At 32.9% G+C, this 14959-nt stretch overlaps 1 protein-coding gene across 1 annotated transcript; it reads left to right on the top strand.

The window, feature by feature from the left end:
• The first annotated feature begins 10511 nt into the window (after positions 1–10511).
• Pa1 (PTIP associated 1) lies at positions 10512–11698 on the top strand. The gene is made up of 3 exons (XM_065349545.1): positions 10512–10910; positions 10977–11140; positions 11220–11698. The coding sequence occupies exons 1-3, from the start codon at positions 10848–10850 to the stop codon at positions 11404–11406; spliced, it is 414 nt and encodes a 137-aa protein (XP_065205617.1). The 5' UTR covers positions 10512–10847; the 3' UTR covers positions 11407–11698.
• Positions 11699–14959: the final 3261 nt, after the last annotated feature.

The following is a 14959-nucleotide window of genomic DNA, read 5'->3' as shown; positions in this document are numbered from 1 at the left end:
GTTGCCACAAATAATTTCAAAAGAAAACAAAAAGTCAACATCACCTTACGCGGCAAATTAAAGCAAATGAACAATGCTGATTTTTTTTTTAAATGAAAAATATGAAAATGAAACTTAGGTAGGTACTTATTTGAAGATAATTTGAAGTAATAAGCACGATCTTTAATAATAATAATGGAAAATGACACGAAAAATGTAATTTTAATTGTGAAAATAGGTACTGATAACATTACATTTACAGTATTTTCATTTTTGGAAGCCAGTAAATATTATTTTTCATGGGCAATGCTTGACTTTGTTGTATTATGTAACGAAATTATGCAGTTGTAAACATCAAAACATTGCACATTTTGGCAACGTAGGAAATTTTTGAGAGGTCAAGTTAAATGAGACAGACTATACCACTACCACTTCTTGTTCGTAAGAATGAAACAGCTCTTGCTTAACTGTGTTCTGTCTTTTTAGGTTCATTTCGTTCGTTCGAATGTTTACACTTTTTACAGATTTTTCGGGAATGAGGACGAAGGACCCCCAACAAACTGGATGGTGTAACCTGTGGCAACGCTGCGCTCGGAGAAACGAGAATCATAATAGAACGGCGGACGTCAATACCACCTATAGTAAAAGGCCTGAGCGCTGTTTTGTGACGTCATCACTATTGGGGAGTACATACTCCGATAACACTATAGAAATGAATGCAATATTAATGCACTAGAACGAAATAAATCCCAAGAACATTTAATTTTGCGTTTTAAATCACATTCTGATATTTAATAATTAATTTAAGATCACTAAGGAATGATTTAAATGAACAAAATGAAAAAATGAGGTGATAAACAACACTGTTTTTCAACATTAAAGATGAAAGTTATGCATACACATGACAAAATTATACCTTTTGGAAGATATTACAAAACTCACTGGTGAAATATAATGAATAATTGTCGAATTTGTCCAAATCCCACTAAATTAAAATGATATCAACTCTAATTCCAATGTGTGTATTCCATTTCCATTTTCAACTACAGGTAAAAAACCACAGGACAGATAACTGTTTAGTTTCTTCAGCAGTGATATGATCGATAAAAACAATTTCTCTGATTTTGCTGACCAACTTGAGTGATAAAATTGATGATTCGAACACTTTCAGCAAATTGGTTTGAGATTTTGATGGTTTCTTGATCAGATATCCATTGTAGTTGGATGGTTGTATTCTTGTATTCACTATGCAGGTTTAAAACTCATTGTAGATTTTATGGTGCACTATTCATTTCACTGCAACGTTATTCAAGTAAAACACAGGCACTAGTACACATCAGTTTTCATTTTTATTCACTTCACAAGATATCTACACATCCAAATCACACAACAGTCACAACACAAACAGATCGCGAAAAATTCACTTTTGTACAAAAATAAATGATAATCCAACACCACCAGTAGATAAAAACAACAATATTTCATCACTGTACCACATTTTAGAACGAATTTAATTAATTAGTCATCATTTTAATAACTTTTTCAACGAAAGTTTTACTCAATTTCACGAATTCGCCATTTAATCATACGTTAAAATTCAAATGGTAAACACAATCGAGTCCCCTTAAGGTGTGACGTCAGAAGGTGATAACGATTCAGCGCTCAGGCCTTTTACTATAGGTGGTATTGCGGACGTGCATATGTAGTGAACGAAATGAATGGTCTGTTGAATGTAATGTTACCAACCTACGTTAGTTGAGAACTGGAATTACTTTCAAATTTTTTAAATTAAAAAAGAAGAAAAAGAAAAATACATTATTAATAATTAATAATGGGAGTGGGACCCATATTTCGGAAGTGAATCTCTGTTATTCAAGTTACCTATCAGCCTATTGGATGTTTTTGAAGAGAATTAATAATTACGTTGTTTAATGCTTTTTAAATTCTAATTGAAAACGAAAAACATATACCTAATTACATTTATTTTGATGCGAGGCATTCTACGAGTATGAGCCAGTTACTTTTGCATTTTGAAGAATGTACCAAATTTATTATCCTCAGTTTATCACATAGAAAAATTTTCAGGTACATACCTATACCTACATACTTACTATAGCAATGACTTCACTGAATTCTCAATCTCAATTCTCAACAATCAAATTTTAAAAAAGAAATTAGCATATTTGAAACTGAAGTACCTAAGTATTCGAATATTTATATCATAGATACCTATTATTTTTGAATACAGAATTCGAATTGCAAATACATCCTGGAGCTTGCTTTGTAGGTACGTAACGTATACAATTGCCATTCTTTCAACAACAAAAAAAAAAAATAATCAACATCATTACAGCCAGCCCAAGAAATTGATTTTTGTTCTAGTTTTGACTCAATTATTACTTGTCCCTTTTCAACTGTTTTGTGGAATTTTCTCACTGAATTGGCGAATTTTGATTTCTTCAAAGTTCCTTTAGGCCTACGCTCTTTATTCAAGACTTGAAGTTGAACATAGGACACATCTAATTGAAAAAATGATAATCACAAAGGTTGTTCAACATCATGTCAACTATACTAGTAGAATACAGAGGTTTCAAAAATTCAAATGCTAACTACCTACTTTCGCCTACCTACTTCCTTTCAACTTGAGTAAGTAAATGAAAGTAAGAAATTAGCATTCAAAACTTTTGCATTCCAGTAGTACTCGTCGGCATTCTAAACAACTTTTGTCATTATCATTTTTTGATTACACGAGCCCTATGCTTGGAATAAAGCAAAAAATAAATAAAAGTTCTCTAAAAATCAAAATTCGTCAATTTAAATTAGCTCAAAAGTGACAAGTTATCTCTTTTTAGATTTTTGGCGAACGTTTGAAAAATCAAAATTGACTGTTTTTGGTGATTTATGCTTTTTTAAAAAAAAAGTACGTACTTGATCTGAGTGAGTTGATCAGTAAACGAACCGATTTTGGAAGACACACTTCAACAGTTAAGAGTGGTTTTTTGACCAGCCTTTTTTCATGATAAATATATCCAAAAAATCAAAAGCTTCCCGTTTGCGAGGAAATTTTCGAAATTTGCGCAAATCGCCGTATTTCGTCCAGAACTCTCCACGAGAGCGAATGCTGCTATTTTCAGCCATTCTGGAGCCTCCAGCGCAATTTTTCAATTTCTCCAGAATTTTGAATGCTTCGGAAGGCGTGAATATGAAGATTGGGCAGTTAAAAATCGAGTTGTGTGCTATACTCGACCTGTTTAACGAATTTATTCACATTTGAGCCGATTTTGGATGTGACACCTAATAAAGAGGGATTTTTTGAGCAGCTTTATTCATAATAAAACTATCCAAAAAATCAAGTTTCCTGTTTGCGAGGAAATTTTGAGAATTGGCACGAACCGCTCGCGCTGTATAGAGTTCAGAACCACCCAACCACCCCCTCAGTTCGAATTTCACTGTTTCGAATCGTTTTTGGAAACATGGTGATTTTCCGAATTTGTCCTGTTTTATATGTCATACAATGACCATACCATCATATTCAAAGCAGGACAAACTCAGAAAATCACACTGGACGCTGCGAAAAGAGCTCGAAACAGCGAAATTTGGTCAGAGGGTGGCTGATTCTGAACTCGATAAAAGCGATTAGTGCCAATTTCCAAAATTTCCTCGCAAACGGTAAACTTTTAATTTTTAGATATTTTTATTATGAAAAAAAGCTGGTCAAAAAACCACTCTTGAGGTGTCCCTCCCAAAATCGACTCAAATGTGGATAACTCGTTAAACAGGTGGAGTATAACACAGAATTCGATTTTTAGCTGCCCAACTTCATATTTATGCCTTCTGAAGCTTATTCAAAATTCTGGAGAAATTGAAAAATCGCGCTGGAGGCTCCAGAATGGCTGGAAAGGGTGAAATTTGGATTTGGGGAATAAATATCAGTTTTAGGACTTATTTTGATCATTTTTACTGATCATAGTACGAACTTTTTTTTTAAAAAACAAGAATCACCAGAAACAGTTAATTTTTAATTTTCAAACGTTCGCCAAAAATCGAAAAATCAAGTTGGGCAGCTGAAAATTTGGTTCTGGGGGTTTTAGACTGTGATTTTTCCAAGAATCGCAATCCTGTTCAAATCGGAGGGTGTCACCTCAAGAGGTTCCCTTGTCAGTTTATCACATCGAAAAATTTTCGGATACTTACCAGCAATGACTTTACTGAATTCTCAACAATCAAAAAAAAAAATAACATAGGTATTTGAAAGTACATATTCGACGAATATTTAAATCACATTATTAGTTTCGAATATAGAATCCGGACTGCGAATATCTCGCTTGATGTTTTCGAAAAAAGTTTCGTTATTTATACCTCTTGTAATCGCTTTTTTGGTTTTTATGGCTGCTACTCGAACTGCCGCGCCTTGTGTGCAAGCATCCGAGAACTTTTTCAATTTTTTGAATAGGTGCTGATAGGAAATACCTACCTAAGGAAATATTTTCCAAAAATTGAAAAAGACAAATTTTGGGCCAAAAAAACACAAATTACCTAATTATAGTTGTTTTCCCCCTAAATCGAGGTCATCGAGTAAGAATTTAGGGTCCATTTCATTCTAAGGATTTACCCCTTTATAAATTTTAAGGGGAAAAAAACAATCTCTGTTTGAAACTTCAGTAAATTTAAAAATGAAAATAACAATTTCTCTTTAGATACACTTATTAAATATTAACTGGAAAAATTTTCATTACATCTCAAAAACTCGTTATTTTACTCGGCAAAATTGGTATTTTTTTCTCATTCCAGTCAGAAAATTTTCAGTCACCACCTCCCCCCTTCACTAAACAAAACTCAATTCTTTCCTTGTCACATTGATTTATTTTCATTAAATTGAATAAAAAATTTTAAAAAATCATTGTACAACTCGCATTCAAGTATCTTAACATGAGAAAAAAACAGGAGGAGAAAGATTTTGAGGGAACGAGCCAAAATTGATCAGTTCTGGGCAAGATAATTACGAAATAATCAAAAATAAGATGGGTTTCCTACCAAATCGAGGCTCCTGAATTTGAATTTGGACTCTATTCCAGCTGAAATGTGACCCAAGGACCACCCGTCCACCCTCATCGATTTCGTTGATAAATCAATCCCCACTACCGCTAAAATTAATTTTTTGTAAAAACATTTCACAGCTGTATCAATAATGCATAAACACATGCGTGTACAAAATTTTTGCTCGTTCCAATAGTTTTCAGCCCAAAATACACAAAAAACAAATTTTTCATCAGTTTTTTGGCTGAGCGAGAAAACTCTAGGTGTTGTGTATGAACTATACTGGGTTTTATTTCGAGACGTAAAAATGTAGTGAAAACTGTGAAAAAAACAATTTTCTTGGGTTATTATCGTCAGATCTAACTGAAATTCGGTATGTAAATGTGCCATGGCACTATTGACGCAGGTGTGAATTTTTTTTTCAAAAAAATTGGTTTCAGGAGGGTAGGGGTTGATTTTACGACGAACATGATGAGGGGGTATTTTGGTCATAATTAGGCTGGAATAGAGTGCAAATTTGAGTTCAGGAGCTTTGATTTAGTAGGAAACCCATTTTATTTGTGATTATTTCATAATATTTTGCTCAAAACTGATCAATTTTGGATTTTTCAAAATTACTTTTTGCTCTATTTTGAGTCAACCGTTGATTGAATCGAAAAATGTGTAATAATAAAAGTTGTTCAGCGTGTCGAGTAGAATCGGAATAGTGTTATTTAAAACATCAATTACCTACTCTTTCATCCTACCCAACTTGATTTGAAATAGGAATAAGTAAGTAGGTAATTCACATTTTGAATCTCAATGTCCCTTTAGTACTCGACACGCTGAACAACTTTTATTATTACACATTTTTCGATTCAATCAACGGTTGACTCAAAATAGAGCAAAAAATAATTTTGAAAAATCCAAAATTGATCAGTTTTGAGCAAAATATTATGAAATAATCACAAATAAAATGGGGTTCCTACTAAATCAAAGCTCCTGGACTCAAATTTGCACTCTATTCCAGCCTAATTATGACCAAAATACCCCCTCATCATGTTCGTCGTAAAATCAACCCCTACCCTCCTGAAACCAATTTTTTTGAAAAAAAAATTCACACCTGCGTCAATAGTGCCATGGCACATTTACATACCGAATTTCAGTTAGATCTGACGATAATAACCCAAGAAAATTGTTTTTTTCACAGTTTTCACTACATTTTTACGTCTCGAAATAAAACCCAGTATAGTTCATACACAACACCTAGAGTTTTCTCGCTCAGCCGAAAAACCTTCAAAAGTTTACCCTCCCTCCCTCAAAATCTTTCTCCTCCTGTTTTTCCTTGTGTTAGGATACTTGAAAGTTGAATGGTGAATGCGAGTTGTACCTACAATAGTTTTTTTTTTTGTTTTTTATTCAATTTAGAGAAAATAAATCAATCTGACAAGGGAAGAATTGAGTTAGGCAGCGACTGAAAATTTTCTGACTGGTATGAGAAAAAAATACCAATTTTGCCGAGTGAAAACCAGTTTTTAAAATGTAATGACAATTTTTCCAGTTAATAAGTGTATCTCAAGTTCATTGAAAAATTGTTATTTTCATTTTTGAATTTACTGAAGTTTCAAACAGAGATTGTTTTTCTCTTTTTCAGTTTAGAGATAGGAATTGGGCCGTGAGAAGCAAGGGGAAAAGGTTTCAAAAGTTTGGGTTTCGAGAGGTGAAAAATCAATGTTTCAAAAAATCTTGAAAATGAAAAACAAACACACTCGAGTGAAGCGAGGACAAAAGCTTGTTGAGCTCACCGATATCAAATTTGGATAATTATGTACCATTGGCCTCCAAATGTGAATCTTGCACCCTCGTCACAAAATTTCCTCAGAAATCCACTCCTTGGCCTTGCCTTTTTTTAAAGATGAAAAATAAAATTGCTGAAATTGAATACAACTTTATATTCTGTGAGCTCAAAGTTACTGGAAAATTTTTCATGTTTCAATTAGGTTGATCCCTATCATCATGGTATTTTGTCAGAATTGACAATTTTAATTTTGTTTCAGAATCATCTCTATCTGTATTTCTAACAGAAAGTTCATTTATCTGTTTTGAAGTTGATCAGCAGGGTTCTTCATCTTCAATGCTACAAAATTATTTATTCACAAATCAAGAATATGAAAATTTGGTACTTGGTAATTTTTTTAGGCGTTCCATGTTCATACAATGAATATTTCAGTACCTATAGGCTTCCTCTTACGATCCGCTCGCGCATTTAGCGCCAAATACCACATGGTTACGAGAATGTTTTGATTGTTTTCTTTTCTTTATCCACGGACATCCTGTTCTAACATTAGCGGTCAACTGCCTTGAAGGACAGTCAATCAGCTGGGCAAGGGAATTTGTTATACATGTGTATTTCTTTACTCGGCTAATAGGAGGATGAGGGAGGAGGGACGCGGGTGGAATGTTGAATAACGCAGAACACTCTACCGAATGGTACTTTACTGTAGTCTGTAGTGAAATTGACACTTTTATACCTTACAACAAGATTTACAAGCTACGTATATTGTTAACGTTTTTTTTTTTTTTTTTTTTTACTACGGAGAATTATTGAGGGTGAAAACTACGATCTTTTGTGTGCATGCACATTATACCTACTCCTATATACTGGTACATACAGTTTAGTGCCGACGTTTGGGATTATTTGTATTCCTGAGCACAAAATACTCATGAGTACCTATGTATGTAGTTCGATGTTCTAATTGGTAAAAATACTGGAATTGGAATGAGCGATTTTAAAATTGCAAAATCACCACAAATAATATCTTTAGTTTTTTCACTTGCGCAAAAACTATAAAAATGAAAAATTGATCAATTAAACCAGGAAAACAACAAAGTGACGTGTGTAATGAAGGAGAAAGCAGGAGGAGACTCGAATTTTTTCATCCAACTTTTTACAAAATTTATCTGTGTCTTGAATTTTATCTACGCAAAAAAAATTGAAATTTTTTTATAACCAGACGTCGATTTATTTATTTTAATTCAATTTTTTTTAATACTGCTTATTGGCTAGAAACGAAATGAAAAACTATCAGATGAGAAAGCATAGTTGGATCTGTTTGAGGAAAAGAGCGAAAATTCCAACAAAAAATTTTCAAAAGCTGACATTTTAGTCAGTAGTGAACAAAATTTCGACTTCAATACCCCCTTCCCTTCAGCTCATCATGTTCCGGAATTTAATACTTAAATTTTAAAAATAGGTTACCTAATGAAAATTTGTGAAAATTGAACAACTGTTCGCCTTTTTTTTGTTTAAAATATTCTAAGAATCGATTAAAAAGGTAAAAAAATGTCTCCTATAAAAAAATTGAAAAATACAAAAGTCAATTTTGAAGAAAACAAATTTAAGAAAATTCACAAAACTGCGTGAATGAGAAATTATTAAAATTAATCAAGATGTTTGAAAATTGGTTAAAAACAGGATAAGTAAAGTAACGTAAACGCAAACATTGTGAAAACCCCTTGAAATAAATCAAGTTAAATGACCTGAAAATTGCAAATTTTGATGAAATGTTCATAATAATAAGTATTTACATATTTAAAAAATTTAAAACAGCATTTCCAAAAATTAGAAAAACTTTGAACTATAGGTATTTTGATTAAGTAGGTATGCATAATTTTTTTCAGTGTTTAAAAATCCTAAAAAATGAGCAATTTCGAATTTGCGAAATTGAATTTCTCGACTTTAATGGTCTCCGAATTTCCCAGCTTCAACCCCTCTCTGTCCCCTGACATTTTTTTTTTGAGAAAAAAAGATCACGATGACGGATGATAGGTAAATTCCCAACAAAAAATTTCATTTTTCATATAATTTAATTCGCTTTTAAGATAACTTTTAGAATTTGGATGATTTTTGAGCAGAAGGTACCTAACAATTCAAGTTGGCTTCTAAAAATAAAGGCTTCTAAAATAAAGTCTTCAAAAGAAATCTGCCCTTGAAAAGGTCGATCATAACACACGACTTCCTCAATATTCCCAATTTTGGCCCAAATAATATCGTGGGTGTGGAAAAAATCGAATCGCGTAAATGACTTTTTCCCAGAAGTTCAGTAGGTATCTGACAAAATCAGGAAAAGCCGTTCGTCTAAAATGTTTTGAAAACTACGAAAAAATTGTCCAATTGAAGAATCTTCAATCTATGGAATGAAATAAATGCTCTGATTTTGCGCATAAGGTCCTTGGAATAAGCTGAAGAAGGGCGTTGGATGGTTTCCAACCCTTTTTTAACATTTTCGTATCATATTTTTAGAGCTTAGAGCTGAAAAAATTGCCCTTGAAATTTGGGGACATTTCAAACTCCTTCATCCATTTGTCTCCCTTCCAACTCACCGTAAGTCTCAATGTTTCTACTTATTCTACCATCTCTACATTAAGCGTTTCAATTTTCAAGTCGGAAAAATAATCTGATCAGATTAAATTTACTGTTTTTAAAATTTCTGGGCATATAAAACCATCTCTCCCCTCATTTTTCAAGATCCTGATGCCTCAAATATTATCGGAGTAGGTAGGTACTCGCTTCAAATGAGTTTTATAAGATTAATCAAAATTTAATCATTAATTTCATGTTTTTTAGGCAGCAAGACAATGGATTTTCTTTTTCATATTTTTATGGTGATTTTTACTTTTGCTGACCTATGAAATTTTGAAAACTTTTGGTGACCATTTTGCAAATGAATTTTCGAAAAAGTCCTCATTTTTTCGCAGAAAATGTGTTGGATATACGTATATTCTAAATCGACTCACAAAATTTTTGAAAAGTACTGGGCCGTGCAATATTGTTTGAAACTGAATAGTAAAAACGAGGATACGCATCAAGAAATGAACAGTTTTGACTTTTGAAAAGCATAACTTTGTAAAGAAATTCAATTTCAAACTTTATATTTATTTTCTTCTCTTAAAGGAAAAAATTCAACTGAAAAATTGATCTTTCACATGAATTATTGCTCAGCAGAAAGGAAGTTCACAAGAGATCAAAAAATGACTTCAAAATTCTCGAAAATGGACTCAATTTTCTAATATAACTAAATTACACGTTACATGTAGTGAAAACTGAAAAATACTGTTTAAATAAAAAATACTTATTTACAAATTTACGAATTATTTTCCCAGGTTTTTCGAGAGACTCCGGACTCGGTAGAAATAAAGAAAGATAAAAAAATAAACCAAAAGGATAAGTAATATTAGGTACTAATAGTGTACGTTCACGGTACGTTTCATTCAATCATCATCATGGGTAGGTGGCTAGATGCCTACATAACTACATATCGGCAACTCCTATAACAAATGTACAACGTGTATTGGATGAAACGAGTATAATAGGCCTTTCACCATGGGTATCCCTGAAATCTAATGGCTGAACGAGTAATAATAACGGAATAACGCGAATAAGAAAGAACGATACTGCCGTAACCAAGTTTCTATATACGTTCGCCCACCAGCCAACGTTCTTCTACTTTCACAACATACTAGTATTTGTTGGGGGTCTTTCATCCTGTGTGCCGATTTTTCATTTTTCGTAAAAAACGAAAGTTTCATGATTTTGTGATTATTTGAAAGCTCTCAAAGCTCCAGTGAATGTTATAATTATTAATTACTGAAGTGATACTCGAGATATGCATTCGAGAATGTCCATCAAATGATCCAAGGTGATCTTCCAGTCTAGTTTTTGCTTCAGCAGTTCAGCTCTTCAGCTCGATTGTTCTTATCAAAGTAATAATTTCTTATCATTCATTTCATTCGGTAAATTATTTCAAAAGTTCGAAATTATTGTTCTACAAGCTGAACTTATATTCCAAACAATGAGCTCGGATGAAGTATACGTCGATTGTTCCGATGACGAGAAATATGATGTGAAACTAGTCGTAAGTATGGCATAATTCAACTCAGCTATCACTCCAACTTTCATCTCAAACACTATCAATTTTCAGGACGATAAATGGCTACCTCCGCCGGAAGAAATTGTCCGACTCTACGAAGCTATAGATGAACACGGATGTTTAGAATTAGAATGGCAATGTCCTGGAAGAAGACCACCAACGCCGACGGAAACCGCTCACTCGAACCCTTCCAGTAATGAGAACGTTGACGAAGAGTACGTATCATTTTTCAGTGCTATATTCGTAATGAATTCGTGGAAATGATTAATTAAAGCTGTGCTGTTTCTTCATTAGACCTATAAACAATTCAGATTTCGATTTTCAAGAAGAGATGAACCATCTGAATCTTCGACCTACCGGTGATAATCAGTTGAAAGGAAGTGCTAAGAAGAAAACTACTACGTTTGATGCTATTCTGTCTAATATGGCTCGGCATAGGAAACTGGATAATATGGCTAACGAGGGTGGTAATGGTAGTTGATCGAGATCATAATCAATTCGATATTTAATTGTTTCTTGTTTTTATTGTTCTGAATGCTGCACAAGCAGGGTTGGATTGTGTTGTTCAGTGAACGTTATGTTGTGAAAAGTTTGTTTTGTTCGATTCTTGTTATTTTATTCTCAATCAATTTGAATCCTTCTGAGTGCCATCGAATTATTCAAGATATTCCAACAAAAATGTTTCTTTCGAATGATGAGTTTTCCTACGAACGAGTTCATTGCCTAATTAATTGTATGTAATTGTTGTAAATTATATTTTTCTAAAATTCCGATTTAGTTCTTCATTGTATACGATATTTCACCAAATTTGAATTGACTTTTTTCGAATCTCGAGTATGTAAATTACTCCTCATCAGTCTACATTCAGGGGTACCCAAAAGTCAGTTTACGTCATCAAAAATCACATATAATTCAAGAACTAAGCCTCCTAAAGAAAAACTAATGACGTTGATCTGATAGGAAATTTTATCCTCCATAATTTTCTTCAGTGTCATTTTTCTGCGGGATGCACCGTTCGCCGGGAAAATCAACTTTTATTTCAAAAAACGTGATTTTTTTAAGTGAAAAAAATGGGTGAAAAAATTTAAAATTAATTCAGCAGTTAATTTCAGCTATTTTCAACATGATTCCCATAGAGATGATAAATTTCAGGAATTTTTTTTTCCCCCGATGAATAAGGCACCCCATACCTGTTTGTAACAAACATCACTTTTAAAATGCTATTGGTCAACTACAAACTGATGAATTTCCAATAATTCCCATTTTTTTTCATTTAAGTATTCTCATTTCTGCAATAAAATGTTGGCATTTGTGTGTAGTTTTATGAATTGAAAAATGTGACCAAGTTCAAGAATTCAACAATTAAGTACTTCACAAAGAAAAAAAACTGCACCGGAAAATTCTAAATTAATATGAAGAAAAAATGCAGGGATGAAAACCAAAATTTTCAACACTAACTGGAAAGGAACTAGAATCAACCAGAAAATTTCCGGGAAAATAATTTTTAATTTTTTATCCAATTGGCCTTCACTGAAATCAAAAAAAAGAGGAATTGGAACCCAAATTTGAAATTTTCATTTCTCTAACCATAAACTTGTAGCCTTTGAATAAATTTGGTTAATTATGGTCCATGAAATTTGAGACAATTGAAACAAATATTGCCATTTTTTTTATTTAAAAAAATTGATTCTTGAATCATTGACAATGGCAATGCATATTGCAATTATTGCATAAATACCTATTCATGCGGAAAAAACAACACTATTAATAAATTTCTCATTTCTCACATTCTGAACTATGTCTGGATGGATCTGAAGAGTCCTTGAGCTCCTTGAAGGAGACAACTAATTAGGTATATTTATTTTTGAAAAAATGTGCAGTATTTTTTTAAATTACAAGAAATTGTCTCAAATTGGTTCATCGGCAGGTTTGTTATTGTTACCTACGCCTGTTGAAAAAATCAGACGACTATGTAATCACTTTTAAATGCTCTATATACGCGTATTTCGAAAATATGCATTCAAAAATTTTTTTAAAAACCAAGAAAAACAGTTTAAATGTCATAATCTAGGTGTTTGTTTACTGTTTACAAGCATTTCCTTATTATGAATGAAAATGCTGAGCTCTGGTGAGTGTTTTGGTGAAAATTTATAAATTTCATAAATTTCCATGAAAATGGAAATTCAAAAATTTGAAAGTTTCCGGAAAATTTCCAGAAAAATTTCAAGAATGTTTCCACTGAAAATTTCCTATCATCTCTAGATTCCCATAATTTGATGAAATATAAATGATCTTTTCAAAAAAAACACGTCAAAAAAAAATTTTCACAAAAACGCCAGACCCTTGAAGGGGGGGGGGGGGGGTGCTACCAAAATCAAATTCTGTAAAAATGAAGAAAAAAATCGAGTGATATGTCATAATGTAGGTTTTTTGGGCCGAGAAACACGAATCTAAGGTCCTTTTTTCCCTAAAACCCCTTGGGGAGGTGCAACCAAAATCAAATTTTGTAAAAATGAAGAAAAAAATCGAGTGATATGTCAAAATGTAGGTTTTTTGGGTCGAAAAACACGAATCTGAGGTTCTTTTTTCCCTCAAACCCCTCGTGGGCCGTTGGGAAGGTGCTACCATTCTTTACTATTAGACATCTCGTCTCAAACGGGACTACATTTTAATTAAATTAATGCGAAGTAATTGTAAGTGAATAAGGCATAAGTTCTTTTATTCAACTCGCTACACAACCGCGATTGCGTGAAAATGTGTTTGAGTGTGTAAAATTTGGGTGTGGTCAGTTACTTTGCGAGGCGCGATTTTTCTAGTTATGAAAGAAAATAACCTACGATATCTGGTAGAATGATTGAAAAACTGACAAATAAAATCCCCCAACCAAAAAAACCTAGATTTTGATACACTACTCGAATTTTTGTAATTTTTCAACATTTTATTTCAGTAGCACCTCCCCATAGAGGCTGAGTGAAAAAAGGACTTCAAATTCGTGTTTCTCGACCCAAAAAAACCTACATTTTGACGCATCACTCGATTTTTTTCAATTTTTACAAAATTTGATTTCGGTAGCACCTCCTCAAGGGCGCTCAAGAGTACTGAGGAAAAGAAGTACCTCAGATTCGTGTTTATCGACCCAAAAAACACAAGATTTTAACATGTCACTCGATTTTGTTTCATTTTTTACAAAATTTGATTTTGGTAGCACCTTCTCAATGGCCCCCGAGGGGTCTGAGGGAAAAAAGGACCTCACATTCGTGTTCCTCGACCCAAAAAACCTATATTTTGACATATCACTCGATTTTTTTTTCATTTTTACAAAATTTGATTTTGGTAGCACCTCCCCAAGGGGTTTGAGGGAAAAAATGACCTCAGATTCGTTTTTCTCGACCCAAAAAACCTACATTTTGACATATCACTCGATTTTTTTCTTCATTTTTACAAAATTTCATTTTGGTAGCACCCCCCCCCCCCTTTCAAGGATCTGGCGTTTTTGTGAAAAAAAAATTTTGACGTGTTTTTTTTTTGAAAAGATCATTCATATTTCATCAAATTATGGGAATCATGTTAAAAATAGCTGAAATTGACTGCTGAAATAATTTTTGAATTTTTTCCCCCAATTTTTTTTTATTAAATTCACGTTTTTTGACATAAAAGTTGATTTTCCCGGCGAACGGTGCATTCTAGAGAAAAATGGCTAGGAAGAAAATTGTAGAGGTTAAAATTTCCTATCAGATCAACGTCATAAGTTTTTCTTTAGGAGGCTTAGTTCTTGAATTATATGTTATTTTTGATGGCGTAAACTGACTTTTGGGCACCCCTGCAGACTTTGAAGGTATTGCTTGAATTTGAGTAATCTCCGTCGTCAATTTCAGAGACCAAACTTCGCTCAAGCTGTTACACTGTTACAGGAGTATCCTCCTCGATTTTCTCCCAATTTCATTTTTTTTATAAAATATGAAACGATCAAAAAAATAATAATCTCCTCATATTCTAGTTCGTTCAAACACTTCAACGAAATAAAAACACACAAA

Source organism: Planococcus citri, chromosome 2 (genome assembly GCF_950023065.1).
Source record: "Planococcus citri chromosome 2, ihPlaCitr1.1, whole genome shotgun sequence".
NCBI lineage: Eukaryota > Metazoa > Arthropoda > Insecta > Hemiptera > Pseudococcidae > Planococcus > Planococcus citri.
The sequence above is the reverse complement of the archived record's forward strand: the minus strand, read 5'-3'. Positions and strand labels throughout refer to the sequence as shown.